The sequence below is a fragment of the Diceros bicornis genome, chromosome 17 (genome assembly GCF_020826845.1).
Source record: "Diceros bicornis minor isolate mBicDic1 chromosome 17, mDicBic1.mat.cur, whole genome shotgun sequence".
Lineage (NCBI taxonomy): Eukaryota > Metazoa > Chordata > Mammalia > Perissodactyla > Rhinocerotidae > Diceros > Diceros bicornis.
This window is the reverse complement of record NC_080756.1, coordinates 35,692,366-35,713,054: the sequence shown is the minus strand read 5'-3', so window position 1 is coordinate 35,713,054 and position 20,689 is coordinate 35,692,366. Positions and strand designations below refer to the sequence as shown.

The 20,689-nt window shown below is 38.2% G+C and overlaps 1 protein-coding gene across 6 annotated transcripts in view; it reads left to right on the top strand.

The window, feature by feature from the left end:
* The window catches only part of BMAL2 (basic helix-loop-helix ARNT like 2), a 78,875-nt gene that overhangs the window by 16,976 nt on the left and 41,210 nt on the right, over window positions 1-20,689 (top strand). For 3 of the 6 annotated variants that reach the window (XM_058558604.1, XM_058558602.1, XM_058558603.1), the window contains exon 2: window positions 9,842-9,992. In XM_058558604.1, the coding sequence (XP_058414587.1) occupies window positions 9,842-9,992 (151 nt within the window). Of the gene's footprint in view, window positions 1-9,841; window positions 9,993-11,296; window positions 11,370-11,515; window positions 11,618-20,689 lie in introns of those variants that run through there. The other 3 variants (XM_058558606.1, XM_058558605.1, XM_058558607.1) reach the window with 2 other exon arrangements.

The following is a 20,689-nucleotide window of genomic DNA, read 5'->3' as shown; positions in this document are numbered from 1 at the left end:
CAACACCAAGTAAAGCTTTGCTTCAAATGCAGCAATTGAATGGAGCTACAGGTTAAGCACTTCCCTAGAATATAAATTAAAACAGCACCATGAACTTCCTTCATCCAAGCCACACTCATTCGCCAAAGATGTTGCACTTTTCAATAAAGAGAAAAGAATAGTGGAGGTGCCACCAACACAACCCTCTTACCATAGGAAGAAGCATTAAACATCATTTTTTTGGACATGTAAAACAGGATGCCAATTAGTGGATGCAAAAGATCTCCATCATAAGACCTTCTCTGGGTATCCGTGTGGTTTCCTTGATTTTTCTCCTTGTAGGTAGGCCCACATAAAAATCCTGCTTTTAAATCAAATTTCAGATTCTCCTCTTCTCCCACAGTGACTGAGGCTGAGATCATGGGAAAACCAGGTTATCATAGGTGCAATTCTTCCAGAATATGAAGGCACATGCTCGAGTCTGAAATTGAGTACCCTTCACAAATAGTATCAAAGTGAAGGGTCTGTTGACAAGTCCTGTCTGAGAGAACAGATGGAAATTTGGAAAATGACATATTTAGGCCCTTGTATCTCAATACCCGCCCTTTACCCCTATTTTGAGCAAGATATTTTTCTAGCTTCAGTAAAGACCAATCTGGCTAAATATCTGCTCTTCTTCAGGGTTCGTTTGGCTGTTTGGATTGACAACTCAAAAAAGGTGGTCACAGAGAGATTCTCTCTCCTGACTTTTCCAAGTATAGTAAGGACTCATGGATAAATAAATCTTGAGGGAATTCTATTCCACTGAAATATCAGTGAATCTAAAGCTCATCCGTATTTTGAGTTTTCTAAAATCTGCATTTCTGGATGGTGAATGATGATCTAGGCAGCCAACCAGTTTCTGGTCAGAGAAGTGTTCTGTCAATTTAGCATGCATTTTGTTTCATATGTGAGAAGGTAAAATTTGTTTTGAAAAAGTCCAAAAAAAAAAAAAAAAGAAAAGGTCCAATTTTACTGATCAGATTGATATCAGGAGATGCATTTTCTAACACCTGACTCTGATATGTTTTCATTTATTCAACAACTAAATGTCATTTTTCGTGACAGCATAGGATTTTACTTAATGCATTTGTTTGGCCTCCTATTCTTGGTGTTCTCTTAGCCTCGAGTTCCCATCCAAAAAAATGCTTTCAAATGTTACTCCCTCCCCCAAAGCAGAATTATGTGCCCTTCCATCCATGTTTTTGCAGCATAAACTTGTACTTCCATCTAGGTCTAATTTCATTCTGTATTTGGCTTGTATGTCTATGCATATACACGTGCACAAACATATACAGAATTATAAGCTTCTTGAGGGCTGGTACGAAATTTTAACCTTTTTATGTATCCCGCCTATCCTCCACCTAGATTCAGCTCTTAATAAATACTATGAAATAATAGAATACTCTGAATCTCTGCTGAGCAAAAGCTTTTTCGTAGTTTGTATATAGCACTATCCATAGATAGTATTTTTCTTGACTAGTGCCAATTAGTACTTCACTTCTATTATGTGCCTCAGCGTCTTACAGTAATGTGTCAGTGTTAAAAAGCAGGATTTGGTCTCCATTGTAATGCATTAGCACAAACCTGTGAAACAATTACTGCCTGTCATTCTAGAAGGCTCCTTCTGACTGCCAAACCTCACACCACACATTCCTTTTTTTCTAGCAGACAATCAAATGTATTTTTTCTTCTGTGTAAGAAAAACGGTCAAAATGAAGTAAAGGTAGGGAGTAGGCCTACTTGTTTGTGAAGTAGGTATGGTGGGAATTGCATATTCCTTATTGTGGGAATTCCGTCATTCCTAGCAGCCCAGGAAGGTGAATCTGGAAGTTCGGATTTCACACCTCTTTCAGATTCTTTTTTGAATGTCTGGGGGTAATGAAATGAAATGTAATTCATTCTTTCAACAAACCCCAAACACTTGCTATGTTTCAGGCACTATGCTAAGATTCGGGGGCAAAAAGATGACATGATCCTCAAAGCTTTCCAGTATTGGCACGTATAGCCTTAGAGAGGATCTCATAAGTCTTTGGAATTTGGAAATCCTAGAATTTGGAAATCTTTGGAATCATGAAGTGGAGGATCTTAATGAAGTAGTAAAAAGTACCAGAAGCAATAAAATGGAAAAGTGAAGGCATTTAGCACTAAGAAAGACACAGCATCGCTTCTGTGGTATTTTTGACAAATGTGCATAACCTGAATTTAGTCATGAGCTAATATCAGACAAATTTAAACTGGGAGACATTCTGTACAGTAACTGCCCAGTACCCTTCAAAAATCTCTAAGACAAAGGAAGGCTGAGGAACTTATAGTTCAATGGAAACTGAGGACACATAATAGACACTAAATGTAGTGTGTGATCCTGGATTGGATCCTGGACCAGCAAAAGGACATTAGGGGGATAATTGGCAAAATTTGAATAAAGGTCTATAAATTAGATAATAATACTATATTAGTGTTAATGGTCTTGATAAATATATGCAAGTTAAGTAAGACATTACTATTTGGGCAATCTGAGTGAAGAGTATATGGGAATTCTCTGCATTATTTTTGCAGGTCTGAAATAATTTCAAAATTAAAAGTTTAACTTTTTTTTAATTAAAAAAATTCAAAGGCATTTAACTCAGTGCCTTTTCTTGTCTGACACCTTAGGCATCTGCAATGGCTCATCAACCGTGGACTCTTGCTGAACTAGTTACTTAGCATCACTAAACTTTTGGTTTTCAAGCAGATTTCAGATATATGATTTTATTTGATTCCCAACACAAACAAATGAGGTTTGCAGAAATTACTTCCATCTTAAAGAAACAGTCTCAGATATGCTAAATGACTTGTCCAAAAAAAGCAGTTTGTAGAGGGTAAACCAGACTAAAAAGATTTTCTGGGCAGGGACTCTCAGAAGTTAAGAATCCAAGGCTGCTTTGATTTTTTAAGGAAGTAATTAAATGTTTACGTTGAACAAATTGTTCTTAATAAAAAGTTACTCAGGATGATTTAAATTTTAACATATAGCACACTACTTGTAATGAAAGTAATGGGACAGGAGCTTTTAAGTTGTATGAAAAATATATTTTTTCCATCTTGCCATTGCACTTCTGTGAATGTGTGTGCGTATGTGTGTATGTATATTCTCTTTCAAGCACAACATCAAATTCTAAATTTGAACGCTTTGTAACTATGAGCCTAAACCAAGTGGCTATTTGGTCTCCCCTGCTTATGACTCCCAAGGAGCTGCTCATTTCCCACAATTTATTTTTGTCCTTGAGGAGTTGACTAAATGGTAGACCTTAAAAATGTTGTTAGATTACCATCACCAGGGAGATGCGCATAGAGTGGAGCAAGATTTAATGCTCATCTCATTTTGAATAAAACCACAAACTTCCTTTGTAAAAGACAATCACAGTATCTTTGTTCAATCTAAATTCTGAATTGTTTTACTGAGTGTTAAATAATTAACGTATGACATTCGCCATTGAGAAGTGACCCAATTTGGCAAAGGAAAGACAGTATCCAATATTAAATCATAACCTCCAAAATGAGTTATATTAAAGCAGAGCTAAATTTCAATTCCTAACTCATGGTCTCATCTTCTACATAAGTGTATGTGGAGGCTGAGAGCAAAGTAAACTGGAAGGTTAGAAATAAAATCTTTACTCTTTAAATTATGAGTCACCTCCTAACAAATAAAAATCTACTACGTGGGGGTTGAATTGTTTCCAAAGAACAGATCCTTTCATCCAGAACTAATTAGTCCCAGTAACCCACATTTTCCTTTTGCTTACAGAAAGCCTCTGTTTTGAATACACTTCTACTGACATGGCCAGACTTGATGGAACACAGCTAATTATGGAATAATGCTTCCTCACCCATTAAGGAACATGAAAATGCCTTAGAACTTCAGATTTTGATTTTGTGAAAGGAAGAATATTATTCTGCCTGCCTAAAGATAGTCCATTTCTTATTTTCAAGGTTAAACAGGAAGTAGGATTTAAATGAGGAGATCACGTCTCCTAGAATAAGAGGCAGAAAAAAAATTCTTCACTTGATTTCTGTTTTGAACTTATGTGAGGGAAAGAGTGTGCCTGTTGGAGGGGGATGGAAAGGGGATGGGAGGGGTCTGGTATTATATATACCAAGGTGTGCTGTGGTTCAATGTTAGTGAATTTTTCCAATTGATTTGCTGTTTAATGTAAGAAATTCCCTACATTTTTATATGAAAACAGATGGTGTTCTGCCATTCAAAATCCATTAGAATGAAGTCTAGGAGCTGAAACCATAATTAATCTCATGTCGTATCTGGTGATCCCAAATTGATCCCGTTTAGAGCGTCCAGGCCTAGAAGTCTTGGGATACCATAAATTAGAAACTTAATTTCCAAGTGGCCAACAATCGTTGGTGAAATTATTCTCCCCACTTCTTTGTTGTGAGATCTCTTCTACCTACAGCGGATGTAAAAATTATATGTGTAGTTTAAAGAATAAAAGTAAAGCAAATATCTGTGAACTCACACCCAGGTTAAGAAGTAGAACGTGAATTCCTTAGACGTCTGTGTCTCCCTCATTGATCAAATCCCCCTTTCTTCTCCCAAAGAGAATTCTGACTTTTGTGTTAACTGTTCCCTTGTTTTTCTGTATATATGGCAATAATGCTAAAAAACATATTGATTGGTTCTACCTGGTTTTGAACTTTATTTAAATTTTTTTAAAAACATGCTAAATAGTTTTGGCTGTGACTTTTTGTGTGTGTGTGTGTGTGAGGAAGATCAGCCCTGAGCTAACATCCATGCTAATCCTCCTCTTTTTGGTGAGGGAGACCGGCTCTGAGCTCACATCTATTGCCAGTAGATAGTTGTATGTCATAGTTGCACATCCTTCTAGTTGCTGTATGTGGGACGCGGCCTCAGCATGGCCAGAGAAGCGGTGTGTAGGTGCGCGCTCGGGATGCGAACCGGGCCGCCAGTAGCGGGAGCGTGCGCACTTAACCGCTAAGCCATGGGGCCGGCCCTGGCTGTGACTTTTTTTCACCAGCATTATTATTTTCAGATTCATCCGTGTTAATGAGTATATCAGTACTTCAGTCATTTTTACTTCTGTTAGTGTTCCCTTCAGTGAATAAACAATTTATTCATCTATTGATAGAAATTTAAATAGTTTCCAGTTTTCTCAGGGTTTTATTGTTGTTTGATTTACAAGCAATGCTGTTAATGCATTTCTTGTACTTGTCTCCCAAGATACGTTAGGAATTTCTCCATATACCGAGGAATGGAATGCTGAATCATGTTATTTGCATGTGTTCAACTTTATCAGGTACTGCAAAAATGGCTTCCAAACTGGTTGTGGCAATTAACGTTCCCACCAAAGAGCATGAGCGTTTCCATTGCTCCACATCCTCACTTACGCTTGGTGCCACCACTCTTTTCAGTTGTGGCGGTCAGATGGGTATGTAGTAATGCATCACTATAGTTTACTCTCTATGTAGTAGTATATTACTATAGTTTGCTTTGGATTTTTCTGATTACTAATGAGATTATTTTTTCATTTGTATATTGACAATTGGAATTTTTTTATGAAGTTCCCGTTAAAGTCTTTCATCTAGTTTTCTAGTGGGTTGTTGGTCTTTTTCTTTTCTTTTTTTTTTTTGTGTGTGTGTGAGGAAGATTAGCCTGAGCTAACATTCGTCGCCAATCCTCCTCTTTTTGCCGAGGAAGACTGGCCCTGGGCTAACATCTGTGCCCACCTTCCTCTACTTTATATGGGACGCCGCCACAGCATGGCTTGACAAGTGGTGTGTCGGTCCATGCCCGGGATCTGAACCTGTGAACCCCGGGCCACCGAAGCAGAGTGCACGCGCTTAACCGCTACCCCACTGGGCTGGCCCCTTGGTCTTTTTCTTATTGATTCAAAGGCATTCTTTTTGCAGTCTAGCTACTAACCTTTTGTTATTTATATGTGTAACAAATATCTTCTCCCAGTTTGTGGCTTGTGGTTTTATTTATGGTGTCTTTTTTTTTTTTTCCTGTGAGGAAGATCAGCCCTGAGCTAACATCCCTGCCAATCCTCCTCTTTTTTTGCTGAGGGAGACTGGCCCTGGGCTAACATCCGTGCCCATCTTCCTCCACTTTGTATGGGACGCCGCCACAGCATGGCCTGACAAGTGGGGCCTTGGTGTGCGCCCAGGATCCGAACCCGGGCCTCCAGCAGCGGAGCATGAGCACTTAACCACTATGCCACTGGGCCGGCCCCATGTTTATGGCGTCTTTTGATCAACATTAATTTTAAGAAGGTCGAATTGATCAATCTTTTCCTGTATGATTTTTACTTTTTATGTATTGGAAAATTCTTTCTACACCAATAACATAAAGATATGCTCTCTCCTGTAGAGTCTTTTGTGTTATATTTTTGCCTTTTACATTTAGGTTTTCAATCCAGCTGGAATTGGTTTTTATATTTGGTATAACGTAGGGGTTTTGTTTTTTTCTTTTCCATAGAGAAAATCAATTGGCCAGGACCATTTATTAAAAGCTTTTTTCTCCAATTGATCTGAAATTCCACGTCGGACATTTAGTAGATGTCCATATATGCATGTCTGGGCTCTCTGTTCTTTTCCTTTGGTCTGTCTGTCCCCACATCAATACCACACTGTCTTAATAGCTATAGCTTTATAACATCTTGATGTCTGCTAAGGCAAGTCCTCCTACATTTCCTTGGCTATTCGTGACCCGTTATACTTCCATATACATTTTATATCCAGCTTGTGAAGTTCCACCAAAAAAAGAAAAAATGAGTATTTTGAGAGGAATTGTGTATCTATTTTAGGAGAATTGACATCTTTATGACATCGAGGCCTGTTATAGTCCATAAGCATGGCATATCTTTCTATTTGGATATTTTTTAATGTTTTAAAAAATTTTTATAGTTATCTCCATAAAGATCTTAGACATTTTTATTAGACTTATTCTTTAGGTACTCTGTATTTTTTGAGGTTATTACAAATTGTATCTTTTTACATCTCACTCTCTTACTGTTTGTTACTGGTGAATAGAAAGGCAATTGATTTTCATATATATTGTTTTTACATACAGCCATCTTGGTATACTCTCTAATAATTTATCTTTTGATTATTTTGGGTTTTTTATATACTCGATCATATCATTTCCCAATAATAGCAAAAAACAATTATTTTCTTTTCCAATTCTTATACCTTGTATTTCTTTTTCTTGCCTTATTCTGCTGACAGGTCTTCTACTATAGTGTTGAAAAGGGGTAGTAATAAAAGATGTTCTTGTTTCTGATAGTAAAGAGAATGATTTCAATATTTTTTTGTCTATTGAGATAATCATGTATTTTTTCATTATCTGTTATTGTGGTAATTATATTTGTTGATTTACTAATATTAAATCAGTCTTGTATTCCTGGGATAAAACTATCCTGGTCATGATGGGTTATTCTTTTTATACATTTCTGAAGTTTATTTGCTAATATTTTGTTGAAAGTTTTGTATTTTTGTTCATTGGTGAGCTAGGCCTCTAGTTTTCCTTTATTGTACTGCTGTTTTTGGGTTTGAATATCAAAATTACGTACACCTCATAAAGAATTGGGTGCCAACATATTCTTTCCTTTTCTATGTACTGGAATAATTTGTGTAAGAAAGAATATAGGAATTTTCAGGTTTTATATTTTTTTTTTTTGCTGCAGTTTTGTTAGTTAAAATTCTCTAGGAATTTTTGCATTCCATCTAAATTTTCAAATATTTAGAATAATGTTGTTCATGAGATTTTATTATCTTTTAAATCTCTAAAGTATCTAAAATTATGACCCCCATGTTCATTTCTATATATTTTTTTCTTTTTGCTGAGGGAGATTCACCCTGAGCTAACATCCATGCCCATCTTCCTCTATTTTATGTGGGACGCTGCCACAGCATGGCTTGACAAGAGGTGTGTCAGTGCATGCCCGGGATCCGAACCTGCGAACCCTCGGGCCGCCAAAGTGGAGAGCACGCACTTAACCGCTGTGCCACCGGGCCGGTCCCTGGTTTATCTTTTTGTTACCAGTGTCTAGCATGATTACACTGTAGTCAGAAAATGTTTTATATATGATATAAATCTTTTGAAATTGTTGAAATTTATGTGTTTTTTGGTCCAGTATATTGTCAGTTTTTATAAACACTCCATGGTGCCCAAAACAAACAACACTGGATTTTGAAGCTCCTAGGTATACTGGTCTCTTTATGTCTATTGTGTTGAGCTTTGAGCTTGTCCATTGGGTGAATCGAATCTCCTCTGTCGCTATTTTTCAGTGCCCTATCTATCAGTTATTGCCAGAGACGTGTGAAAAATCTCCCACTATTATTGTAGATTTATTGCATTCTCCTTGTAAATATTGCTTATATACTTTCAATCTATGTTATAAGGTACAAATAAGTTTAAACTTGTTATATCCAGTTTAGTGTGAGAAGGAGGCCCACATTTGGACTGTTATTTTTAGTTCAGTGATTCTGAATTTTATATTTTATAAAACATGTAATAAACCACACTTTAGACAAAGAGGATTTTACTATCATATTTAGCAATTCAGGGTTAAAAATATTTATGTCCCTTGATCTTGTTAACTCATTTCTAGGATGCTATCCAAAAGAAATAACCAGAAGATGAAAAGAAATAAGCAGTAGATAAAAGCTTTATGTACCAACATACATATTTTATGATGGAAAAAAATGAAAACAAACATAAGTTCCAACAGTAGAAGAGTGGTTAAGTAGCTATGATACATCTACATGATGGTATATTATGCAGCCATTAGAATCATTTATAAAGAATTTGCAATAACACTGTCAAGTTATTATCACAATGATATGTAAATAGAGCAGAATATAATGACAAATACAGAAAAAATTCTAAAAGGAAATATCTCTAAATCGTAACATTGGTTGGTGAAATTTGTTGGTTCCTCCCCTTCCTTTCTATGTTTTTGTGTTTTCCATATTTTCTACAATATTCATATTTTTTTTTTACAATTAGGTGAGGAAAATAAACTTTAAAGTATGGATTAACAAATACATTTCTAGCTGATAGTTGAATGTACATAATTAGTCTTACTTTTGTGTGTGTGTGTGTGAGGAAGATCAGCCCTGAGCTAACATCCATGCTAATCCTCCTCTTTTTGCTGAGGAAGACCGGCTCTGAGCTAACATCTATTGCCAATCCTCCTCCTTTTTTTTTTTTTTCCCCCCCAAGCCCCAGTAGATAGTTGTATGTCATAGTCGCACATCCTTCTAGTTGCTGTATGTGGGACGCGGCCTCAGCATGGCCGGAGAAGCCGTGCGTCGGTGCACGCCCGGGATCCAAACCGGGCTACCAGTAGCGGAGCCCGCGCACTTTACCACTAAGCCACGGGGCCGGCCCTAATTAGTCTTACTTTTATGTTATGTTGTTCTTGGTTGATATTTTTAAAATATCAAGATAAAAAAGCCATTTAAAATGTGTGAGGCTTGGCCCCGTGGCCAACTGGTTAAAGTTCTGTGTGCTCCACTTTGGCAGCCAGGGTTCACATGTTCGGATCCTGGGCGCAGACCTACTTCACTCACCAGCCACGCTGTGGTGGTGTCCCATGTACAAAATAGAAGAAGACTGGCACAGATGTTAGCTCAGGGCCAATCTTCCTCAGGCAAAAAAAAAAAAAAGAGGAGGATTGGCAACGGATGTTAGCTCACGGCGAATCTTCCTCAGCAAAAAAAATAAAAATAAAATGTGTGATATGGAGATGTATAAAGTAAAGTTAATGTTTACAATAGATGTCTTATTGTGCTTTATCTCTCATAGGTAAAGTGTTGACAAAAGAGAACCAGTGCATCGCTCCCATGATTTCCAGTCATATGAGCCCATGGACAAAACCAACAGCTATTCGATCCTTCAGCCCACATGTGACAGAGTTTCCAAGAAAACGAAAAGGAAGTGATTCAGATCCATCCCAGTAAGTGACTTTGTTCCTCCAACCCATGAAATCTTTGACTCTAGAGAAAAAAGAAAAAGAGTATTTTTTAAATCATTAATTATTTTTAATTACACGGTAACATTTGGATAGGGGCAATTATTTATCCACCCCACTGCCACCTCTGTCATTGACCTGGAAATTTTCAATCCAATCTGCAGGTTATTAGGTATCCAGGAGGGTTAAATGGAGTCTGAAAGACTTGGGGACATAAGGTTAATTTGCTTAACGTTTATGGTCACGGCAGATACTTGCCTTCCTAGTTGAGATTCTTAACCGTGAGGAGAACATCTTCCTGCATCTTTGACTTAAAATAATAATTACCACTCTGCTTCTCACCTTACTTATCATTTATATAATAACAAACCCTTGGTTATCTATGACTGGTTTAATTGTATAAAAACTCTTGTTTTCCATATTTATTAAGCCAAGTAGATAATAAAGTCAATGTTGAGAATACTTACCCTCTCCATGTTTGTTTTTCTTGCCTAATGCAGCTTGCAGCCCCAAATATACTTTATTGACCTCCCCAAACTAGGGTTTATATGGCAAAAATAAGAGGGCAAAATAAATGTAACAATCTAGAGCAATCCATTTTAGGCTAGTATTTTACATAAATGTGGAAGTTAATGATCATTCTCCATCAGGAATGAAGGGAAAAATTCTGAGTAGGGGGACAAGAAGAAGAGATAATGAAACATCATAGCTCTTTTTAACTCAGTTCTTCCTAATACACTTTATAATTTAGCTTTAATTCCCAAGACAGCATAATCAATGTTATTTAAATGTACCAATGTATTTCCCTAGCCATGTATAAATGACTTGAAGATTATCTACTGTTTTTCCTTGTCTGTATTCTCTCAGTCTCTTCCATTAATGGGAATGATCATTAATAACTGCAGTTAACCAAGTGACAGTCTTATCTAGAACTGTTTGCTGTTTTACATCCTAAATTATCAGTTGGTAGTCTCCACTCACCTCAATCTAGAAGTGACTGTTAGTCCCTTTTTTTTTCTTCCTTTTTCTTCAGAATCATAAGCACCACTTGTTCTTTCTTAGTATCTAAATAAGATTGTGGCTGTTGAAGTGGGAGCAGTGAGTACTAGAGGTAACACCATTTTATGGCACATAGGGGGCGTGGTTGAGACCTTACAGTGGTTTGGGGAGCAAATGGGAAAATAGAGTCAGTGGTAGGGGAAATATTAGAAACATGCAGAGTACTGGCAGGTAATTTGTTTTGCAGAAGGCAACACTAAAGATTATTTCGTCGATTGCCCACATTTTAGAAATGAAGAAGCTAGGACTCAGAAACGTGAAGCAGCTTGCCTAACATCACACAAGGAATTAGAATGCCTGATTGTGAGTGTGGTCGTTTTTTCATTACACTCTGCTTCTATCTCTCTGCAACTGGACAGGGTAGGGTACTTCTAGCCTGTGAGGACAATCATGCTGTCCATTTTCCAGCGTGTCTGGGTAGGGGTGACCCAAGGCCTCCTTCCTTCCAGCTCAGGAATCATGACAGAGATAGTGGTGGAAAAGCTTTCTCAGAGTCCTTTTACCTATCTCCTTTCATCAAGGATAGAAATATCGGCATCCAGTGGCAGCAGGTAAGTCCTAGACTATCATTTGACATAATTGCTACTTGAAGAGGGCATATAGTTGGAGTCAAGATGGCGGCGTAGGCAGACTCAGAACTCACCTCCTCCCGCGAACACAGCCAATTTACAACTACTCGTGGAAAAATTACCCCTGAGACAGAACTGAAAACTGGATAAGAGGAACTCCTGCAACAACGGACAATCCTAACTGAGGTGGAAGAGGCAGAGACTCCCTTCCGGAGAGGAAAAACGCCGCCTTCACAAGCCGCCAGCTTCACGGCCGCCGGGAGCAGCTCACAGGTACGCAGCCTCCCTGGAGGCGCAGGGTCCTGAGCCGGGGAGCGCCCCCGCTGTGGGCATTTTGTGGACCCAGCACAATCGACACCACCGGCATAATATCTGACTGTGCCTGCTACTAAAGCACTGGGGAGGACCCCCAGAAAACCCGGTTCACAAAGAAACTAAAACTGGCTCTTAAAGGGCCCGCGCACAAACTCACCCGTTCCAGAAAGCATCCTAAAATCACCAGAAAGAAAGGTGCACAGTGCTTTGGTGACAAGAGACTCACCTAATAGGCCCTGAGTTCATCTCGGTGAGGGGTGAGACCTCTCCAGGGACTGGGACATTGGCGGCGGCCATTGTTGTGGCCTGGTGTGAGCGTGCTGACACAGACACCATTGGAGTTCTCCCTGAGGCCTGCTAGCCCAGGGTCTGCTCCACCCACTGAGCACCGATTTAATCCAGCTCAGCCAGGGCAGGCAGCCCACCCTAGAGACTGGCCCCACCCAACAACAAGCCCTCAGGCAACTTGTGGGCCTGCATAGATTGGTGACTGGATTCTCTGCAGCCTGGCAACTGAGCCGACTTGAGCGGGCAGGGTGTGCACAAGGAGCGGGTGGAGAGTGTGGGGTGGTGGCGGAGTGTGTGGGGCTCCCGCCGTGGTGAGACTGGGTCCGCTTGGGGAGGTCGGGGCGCTCACACGGGGCAGGACTGTGTTGACTGTGTGTGTGGACCTGTGGGCAACAGGGCTTGTCAGCTGCAGAAGACTTGTGCTTCTCAAAGACCCACATAGGAGGTTTGCCCCACCTTCCAAAGCCTGAAACAATTGGGTGCACCTGTGCCTGAGGCCAGCCCCACCCAGCTGCAATCCTCAGAGAGCTGACAAGAGACCTAATAGGCTAGAGGCTTACAGCAATTGTAAGGCCCTGAGCCTAACAACCTGCCACGCTGGGGGCCTACTCACTTAAAAGAAATACTGCAACACAAATGTGATATTAGAACTTACAGCCAACTGTGCTGGGGCTCCCCACACCTGATAAAGAGACTGAAGGGCCCACAACAACTACAAGCAGCTGAGCATTACAACAGCTGGCCAGGAGCATAACTCAGCCTCCCTGGGCGCCTATAGGGAGAGCTAACAGGCCACAATAGAAGGACACATGTAGCCCACATAGGGGTCACCCCTGGAACAGTGAGAACTGAGGGAAGCACACTGGAAGCCTCCTAAGGCATCACTTACATAAGGTCACCTATCCAAGAGCAGGAGACATAGCTGCCTACCTAATACCTAGACACAAGCACAGGGAAAGAGGCAAAATGAGGAGGCAAAAGAATACATTCCAAGTAAGGGAACAGGACAAAACCCCAGAAAAGGAACTAAGTGAAACAGAAATGAGCAACCTACCTGACAGAGAGTTCAAACTAAAAGTGTTAAGGATGCTCACTGATCTGGGGAGAAGAATAGATGAACTCAGTGAGAATGTCAATAAAGAAATGGAAGATATAAAAAAGAACCAATCAGAAATGACGAATACAATACTGGAAATGAAAAATTCATTAGAGGGACTCAAAAGCAGAGTAGAGGATACAGAAGAACGGATCTGTGAGCTGGAAGAAAGACTAGAAGAAATTACCCAAGGTGAACAGGTAAAAGAGAAAAGAATTAAAAAGAGTGAGGACAGTCTAAGGGACCTCTGGGACAACATCAAGCGCACTAACATCCGTGTTATAGGTGTCCCGGAAGGAGAAGAGCGAGACAAGGGGGCAGAGAATCTATTTCAAGAAATAATAGATGAAAACTTCCCTAACCTAAGGAAGGAAACAGACATGCAGGTACAGGAAGCACAGAGAGCCCCAAACAAGATAAACCCAAAGAGGCCCACACCAAGACACATCATAATCAAAATGTCCAGAATTAAAGATAAAGAGAGAATCCTAAAAGCCGCAAGAGAATGTCAAGTTACATACAAAGGAAACCCCATAAGGCTATCAGCTGACTTCTCAGCAGAAACCTTACAGGCTAGAAGAGAATGGCACGATATATTTAAAGTGCTAAAAGGAAAAAACTTACAGCCAAGGATACTCTACCCAGCAAGGTTATCATTCAAAATGGAAGGAGAGATCAAAATTTTCCCAGATAAGCAAAAATTAAAGGAGTTTGTCACCAAGAAACCAGTGCTACAAGAAATGTTAAAGGGACTGATTTAAGGGGAAAAGAGAAGACCAAAAATAGGAAAAATTATCTATTTCCATGATTAGAATGTAATGGATACAAATACACAAAAAAGAGGTTAGATATGATATCAAAAACATAAAAGGAGGGAGGAGGGGAGTTAAAGAGTACAGCTTTCAGACAGAGGTCAAACCAAAGTGACCATCAATTCTGTATAGAAGAAGTAAGGAACAGAGAAGGACTACTAAAACACTGAGAAAAAAAAAAAAAGTTAAAAAATGGCAGTAAGTACATACTTATCAATAGCTACTTTAAACGTCAATGGACTAAATGCTCCAATTAAAAGGCATAGGGTGGCTGACTGGATAAAAAAACAAAACCCATATATATGCTGCATACAAGAGACACACTTCAGACCTAAAGACACTCACAAACTGAAAGTGAAGGGATGGAAAAAGATACTCCACGCAAATGGCAATGAAAAGAAAGCTGGGGTAGCAGTACTCATATCAGATAAAATAGACTTTAAAACAAAAACTGTAAAAAGAGACAAAGAAGGGCATTACATAATGATCAAGGGAACAATCCAACAAGAGGATATAACACTTGTAAATATCTATGCACCCAATGTAGGTGCACCTAAATATATAAAGCAATTATTAACAGACATAAAAACAGAAATAGACAGTAACACAATAATAGTAGGGGACTTTAACACTCCACTTACACCAACGGATAGATCATCCAAACAGAAGATCAATAAGGAAACATTGGCCTTAAACGACACACTAGAACAGATGGACCTAGTAGATATATACAGAGCATTCCATCCAAAAACCGAAGAATACACGTTCTTTTCAAATGCACATGGAACATTCTCCAGGATTTATCACATATTAGGCCACAAAACAAGTCTCCATAAATTTAAGAAGATTGAAATAATACCAAGCATCTTTTCTGACCACAACGGTATGAAACTAGAAATCAACTATAGGAAGAAAATCAGAAAAGCCACAAATACATGGAGATTAAACAAAATGCTACTGAACAACGACTGGGTTAACGAAGAAATCAAAGAAGAAATCAAAAAATACCTGGAGACAAATGAAAATGAAAATACGACATGCCAGAATTTATGGGATACAGCAAAAGCGGTTCTAAGAGGGAAGTTTATAGCGATACAGGCCTATCTCAACAAACAAGAAAAATCTCAAATAAACAATCTAACAATGCACCTAAAGGAACTGGAAAAAGAAGAACAAACCAAGCCCAAAATCAGTAGAAGAAGGGAAATAATAAAAATCAGAGCAGAAATAAATGAAATAGAGACCAAAAAAAAATAGAAAAAATTAATAAAACCAAGAGCTGGTTCTTTGAAAAGATCAACAAAATAGACAAACCTTTAGCTAGACTCACCAAGAAAAAAAGAGAGAAGGCACAAATAAGTAAAATCAGAAATGAAAGAGGAGAGGTTACAACAGACACCTCAGAAATAAAAAAGATTATAAGAGAATACTATGAAAAGCTATATGCCAACAAATTCGACAATCTGGAAGAAATGGATAAATTCTTAGAATCATACAACCTTCCAAAACTGGATCAAGAAGAAGTAGAGAATTTGAATAGACCAATCACCAGGAAGGAGATCGAAACAGTAATCAAAAACCTCCCCAAAAATAAAAGTCCAGGACCAGACGGCTTCCCTGGTGAATTCTACCAAACATTCAAAGAAGACTTAATACCTATCCTTCTCAAACTCTTCCAACAAATTGAGGAGAGGGGGAAGCTCCCTAACTCATTCTACGAAGCTGACGTTACCCTGATACCAAAACCAGACAAGGACAACACAAAAAAAGAAAATTACAGGCCAATATCACTGATGAACATCGATGCGAAAATCCTCAACAAAATACTAGCAAATCGCATACAACAATACGTTAAAAAGATTATACACCATGATCAAGTGGGATTTATTCCAGGTATGCAGGGATGGTTTAACATTCGCAAATCAATCAACGTAATACACCACATTAATAAAATGAAGAACAAAAATCACATGATCATCTCAATAGATGCAGAGAAAGCATTTGACAAGATACAGCATACATTTATGATAAAAACTCTGAATAAAATGGGTATAGAAGGAAAGTACCTCAACATAATAAAGACCATATATGAGAAACCCACAGCTAATATCATCCTCAATGGTGAAAAACTGAAAGCTATCCCTCTAAGAACAGGAACTAGACAAGGATGCCCACTGTCACCACTCCTATTTAACATAGTATTGGAAGTCCTAGCCAGAGCAATCAGGCAAGAGAAAGAAATAAAAGGGATCCAAATTGGAAAGGAAGAAGTGAAACTGTCACTATTTGCAGATGACATGATTTTATATATAGAAAACCCTAAAGAATCCACCAGAAAACTTTTAGAAGTAATAAACGAATATGGTAAAGTTGCAGGATACAAAATCAACATACAAAAATCAGTTGCATTTCTGTACACTAACAACGAAGTAGCAGAAAGAGAAATTCAGAATACCATCCCATTTACAATTGCAACAAAAAGAATAAAATACCTAGGAATAAACTTAACCAAAGAGGTGAAAGATCTGTACACCGAAAACTATAAAACATTTCTGAAAGAAATTGAAGAAGACACAAAGAAATGGAAAGATATTCCGTGCTCTTGGATTGGAAGAATTAACATAGTTAAGATGTCCATACTTCCTAAAGCCATCTATAGATTCAATGCAATCCCTATCAAAGTTCCAACAACATTTTTCACAGAAATAGTACAAAGAATCCTAAAATTTATATGGAACAACAAAAGACTCCGAATAGCTAAAGGAATCCTGAGAAAAAAGAACAAAGCTGGAGGTATCACACTCCCTGATTTCAAAATATACTGCAAAGCTATAGTAACCAAAACAGCATGGTACTGGCACAAAAACAGACACACAGATCAATGGAATAGAATCGAAAGCCCAGAAATAAACCCACACATCTATGGACAGCTAATCTTTGACAAAGGAGCCAAGAACATACAATGGGGAAAAGAAAGTCTCTTCAACAAATGGTGTTGGGAAAACTGGATAGCCACATGCAAAAAAATGAAAGTAGACCCTTACCTTACACCATGCACAAAAATTAACTCCAAATGGATTAAAGACTTGAATGTAAGACCTGAAACTACGAAACTTCTACAAGAAAACATAGGCAGTACGCTCTTCGACATCGGTCTTAGCAACATCTTTTCAAACACCACATCTGACCGGGCAAGAGAAACAGTAGAAAAAATAAACAAATGGGACTACATCAAACTAAAAAGCTTCTGCACAGCAAAGGAAACCATCAACAAAACGAAAAGACAACCTAACAATTGGGAGAAGATATTTGCAAACCATACATCTGATAAGGGCTTAATCTCCAAAATATATAAAGAACTCATGCATCTCAACAACAAAAAAACTACCAACCCAATTAAAAAATGGGCAAAAGACCTGAACAGACATTTCTCCAAAGAAAATATACAGATGGCCAACAGACACATGAAAAGTGTTCAAAATCACTAAGTATCAGGGAAATGCAAATCAAAACTACAATGAGATATCACCTCACGCCCGTCAGAATGGCTATAATTAACAAGACAGGAAACAATATGTGTTGGAGAGGATGTGGAGAGAAGGGAACTCTCATACACTGCTGGTGGGAGTGCAAACTGGTGCAGCCACTATGGAAAACAGTATGGAGATTCCTCAAAAAATCAAGGATAGAACTACCATATGATCCAGCTATTCCACTGTTGGGTATTTATCCAAAGAACTTGAAAACACCAATTTGCAAAGGTACATGCGCCCCTGTGTTCATTGCAGCGTTATTCACAATAGCCAAGACTTGGAAGCAACCTAAGTGCCCATCAAGGGACGAATGGATAAAGAAGATGTGGTATATATACACAATGGAATACTACTCAGCCATAAGAAACGATGAAATCCAGGCATTTGTGACAACATGGATGGACATTGAGGGTATAATGCAAAGTGAAATAAGTCAGAGGGAGAAGGTCAAATACCGTATGATTTCCTTCATTAAGTAGTACATAACAACAACAATAAACAAACACATAGGGACAGAGATTGGATTGGTGGTTACCAGAGGGGAAGGGGGGAGGGAGGAGGGTGAAAGGGATAATTCGGTACGTGTGTGGTGATGGGTTGTAATTAGTATTTTGGTGGTGAACATGATGTAGTCCATGCAGAAATTGAAGTACAATAATGTACACCTGAAATTTTTACAATGTTATAAACCAATGTTACTGCAATAAACAAAAAAATTTATTAAAAAAAAATAAAAAAAAATAAAATATATTTCAACTCAAAAAAAAAAAAGAAGAGGGCATATAGTGACAGTATGGAGTATACACCCCACTGATATGCTAATTATCCATCCCAGATCCTCTTCATTCTGCCCTAATCCTTTTATGCCACCATTTTCGATTCTAATGAAATGTTGGATGTCAAAGTACTTTATGGATTTTACAAAGTACTAATTATATAACATCTTTCCCAGAGACTCAGGGTATGAAAGCTAGTCAATTGGTATGAAGTGGATTTCATTGATGGAGCCTCAGAGTGTTAGATATTTTAAACAAAGTAGAGCGTATGACAGTGTTCACTCTTTCTGCAGCACTATTGGTTTTGAATGGGGAGCTGGTTCTTTGGAAGGGTCTTTGATGAAGATTCCCTGGAATGTAGTCATTAAACATTTATTGAGTACCTCCTTGTGACACCCAGTAGAGTAGAAGGGAGAGATACAAATAATTATTACCCATCATAATAACTGTCATAATAGAGACCCTAGGTACTATGGCAACAAAGAAAGTCGGGCATTTAAAAAAGATTGAGATTAGGATTGAAGGACAGCTTCCCGGAGATGTTGACTTAAGCTAAATTTTAAAGGAAGAATGGAAATGAGTCCTTCAGTGCAGAAGTAGAGAAGATATTTTAGGTAGGAACAACTGTGCAGAAGCACAGGGTATGAAATAGTGTACTGCTGACCAGGAAACAGCAAGTGGTTGTCACAGTGGAGTGGAAGTGCACATAGAGGTGGGTGAGCTGTGAGATTTGAGGGATAGGCATGGATGAGGTTATAAAGGTCTGCTGAACTAAATCCGAAAATTACCTTGAATGCAATAAGGAAAACAGAAGGATTTAAGAATAAGAGGAACTTGATCAGATTACATTTTTTTTAATTGCTTGCCTTTGCACTTCTTTTTAAACTTTTCTTATTGTGGTAAAATATATATGTAATGTAAAACTTGCCATTTTAACCATCTTTAAGTGTACAATTCATTGGCGTTAATTACATTCACAATATTGTACAACCGTTACCGCTATTTCCAAAACTTTTTCATTACTCCAATCAGAAACACTGTACCCGTTAAGCAATAATTCTTTGTACCCCATTTTCTCAGCCCTTGGTAACCTCTAGCTTATATTCTAGCTCTATGAACTTGCCTTTTCTAGATATTTCCTATAAGTGGAATCATACAATATTTGTCCTTTTGTGTCTGGCTTATTTCACTTAGCTTGTCTTCAAATTCATCTAGCATGTATCAGAATTTTGTTTTTTTAAGGCTGAATAATATTCCATTGTATATATACTGCACATTTTCTTTATCCATTCGTCCATTGACAGACACTTAGGTTGTTTCCATATCTTGGCTATTGTAAATAATGCTGCAATGAACATGGCAGGGGGCAGATATCTTTTTGAGTTAGTGTTTTCATTTCCTTTGGATAAATGCCCAAAAGGGGAATTGCTGGATCATATGGTAGTTCTATTTTTAATTTTTTGAGGAATCTCCATACTGTTTTCCCTAGTGGGAAGACTAGGGGGCTGAGGATATACCTGGGGGTACATGGGTCTAAACACAGTAAAGAGAGGAAGAGAATCCTACCCAAAATGTGTGAAGACATGGCTCTGAAGGGGAATGGTATTTCAGAAACCAAAGAAAGAGAGTTTGAGCAAGAGGAAGGCATGAAAAAGTGGCAAATCTGGAGATGTTTTGATTGTATTTGCTTCCAATTTCATTTGTCTTTGTTGATTTAGGGAGAGGGCCTACGTTTCTTTCAAAGTGCATTGAAAGTTTTCAAGGAGAGCTTGTACTGTGTTAACATTAGCATAGTGTAAGATGCTACACTAAGAAAATACATCTAAGTAATGTGAACATTATTAATATTAGAAAGCTTATTAAAATCCATATGTAAAAATATTTTGGCTATAGACCAAATGCCAGCATGGAACAAAAATACAAATAGTAAATTTACTAATTATCTAGGTTTGTGCTGCAAACAAAGAAATGAATTGTTTGATTAACAAGATCATGCCTTTCTTCTATCAGGGACCATTATATAAAATTGTATTTGGATTTCATAAGTTCAACAGGTTTGGATTTCTCCAAGGCCATCAGTCAGTCAGTTCATTTGCTAAAACACCTATAATCAAAACAAAAGCATGATTTGAAACAGCCAAAGTTTACCTTTTGGAATTGAAGTAATGTATATAATACATACACAGAACACTAGGAAGAAAATCATTCAACCTGTATAATTATTTTCTATTTTA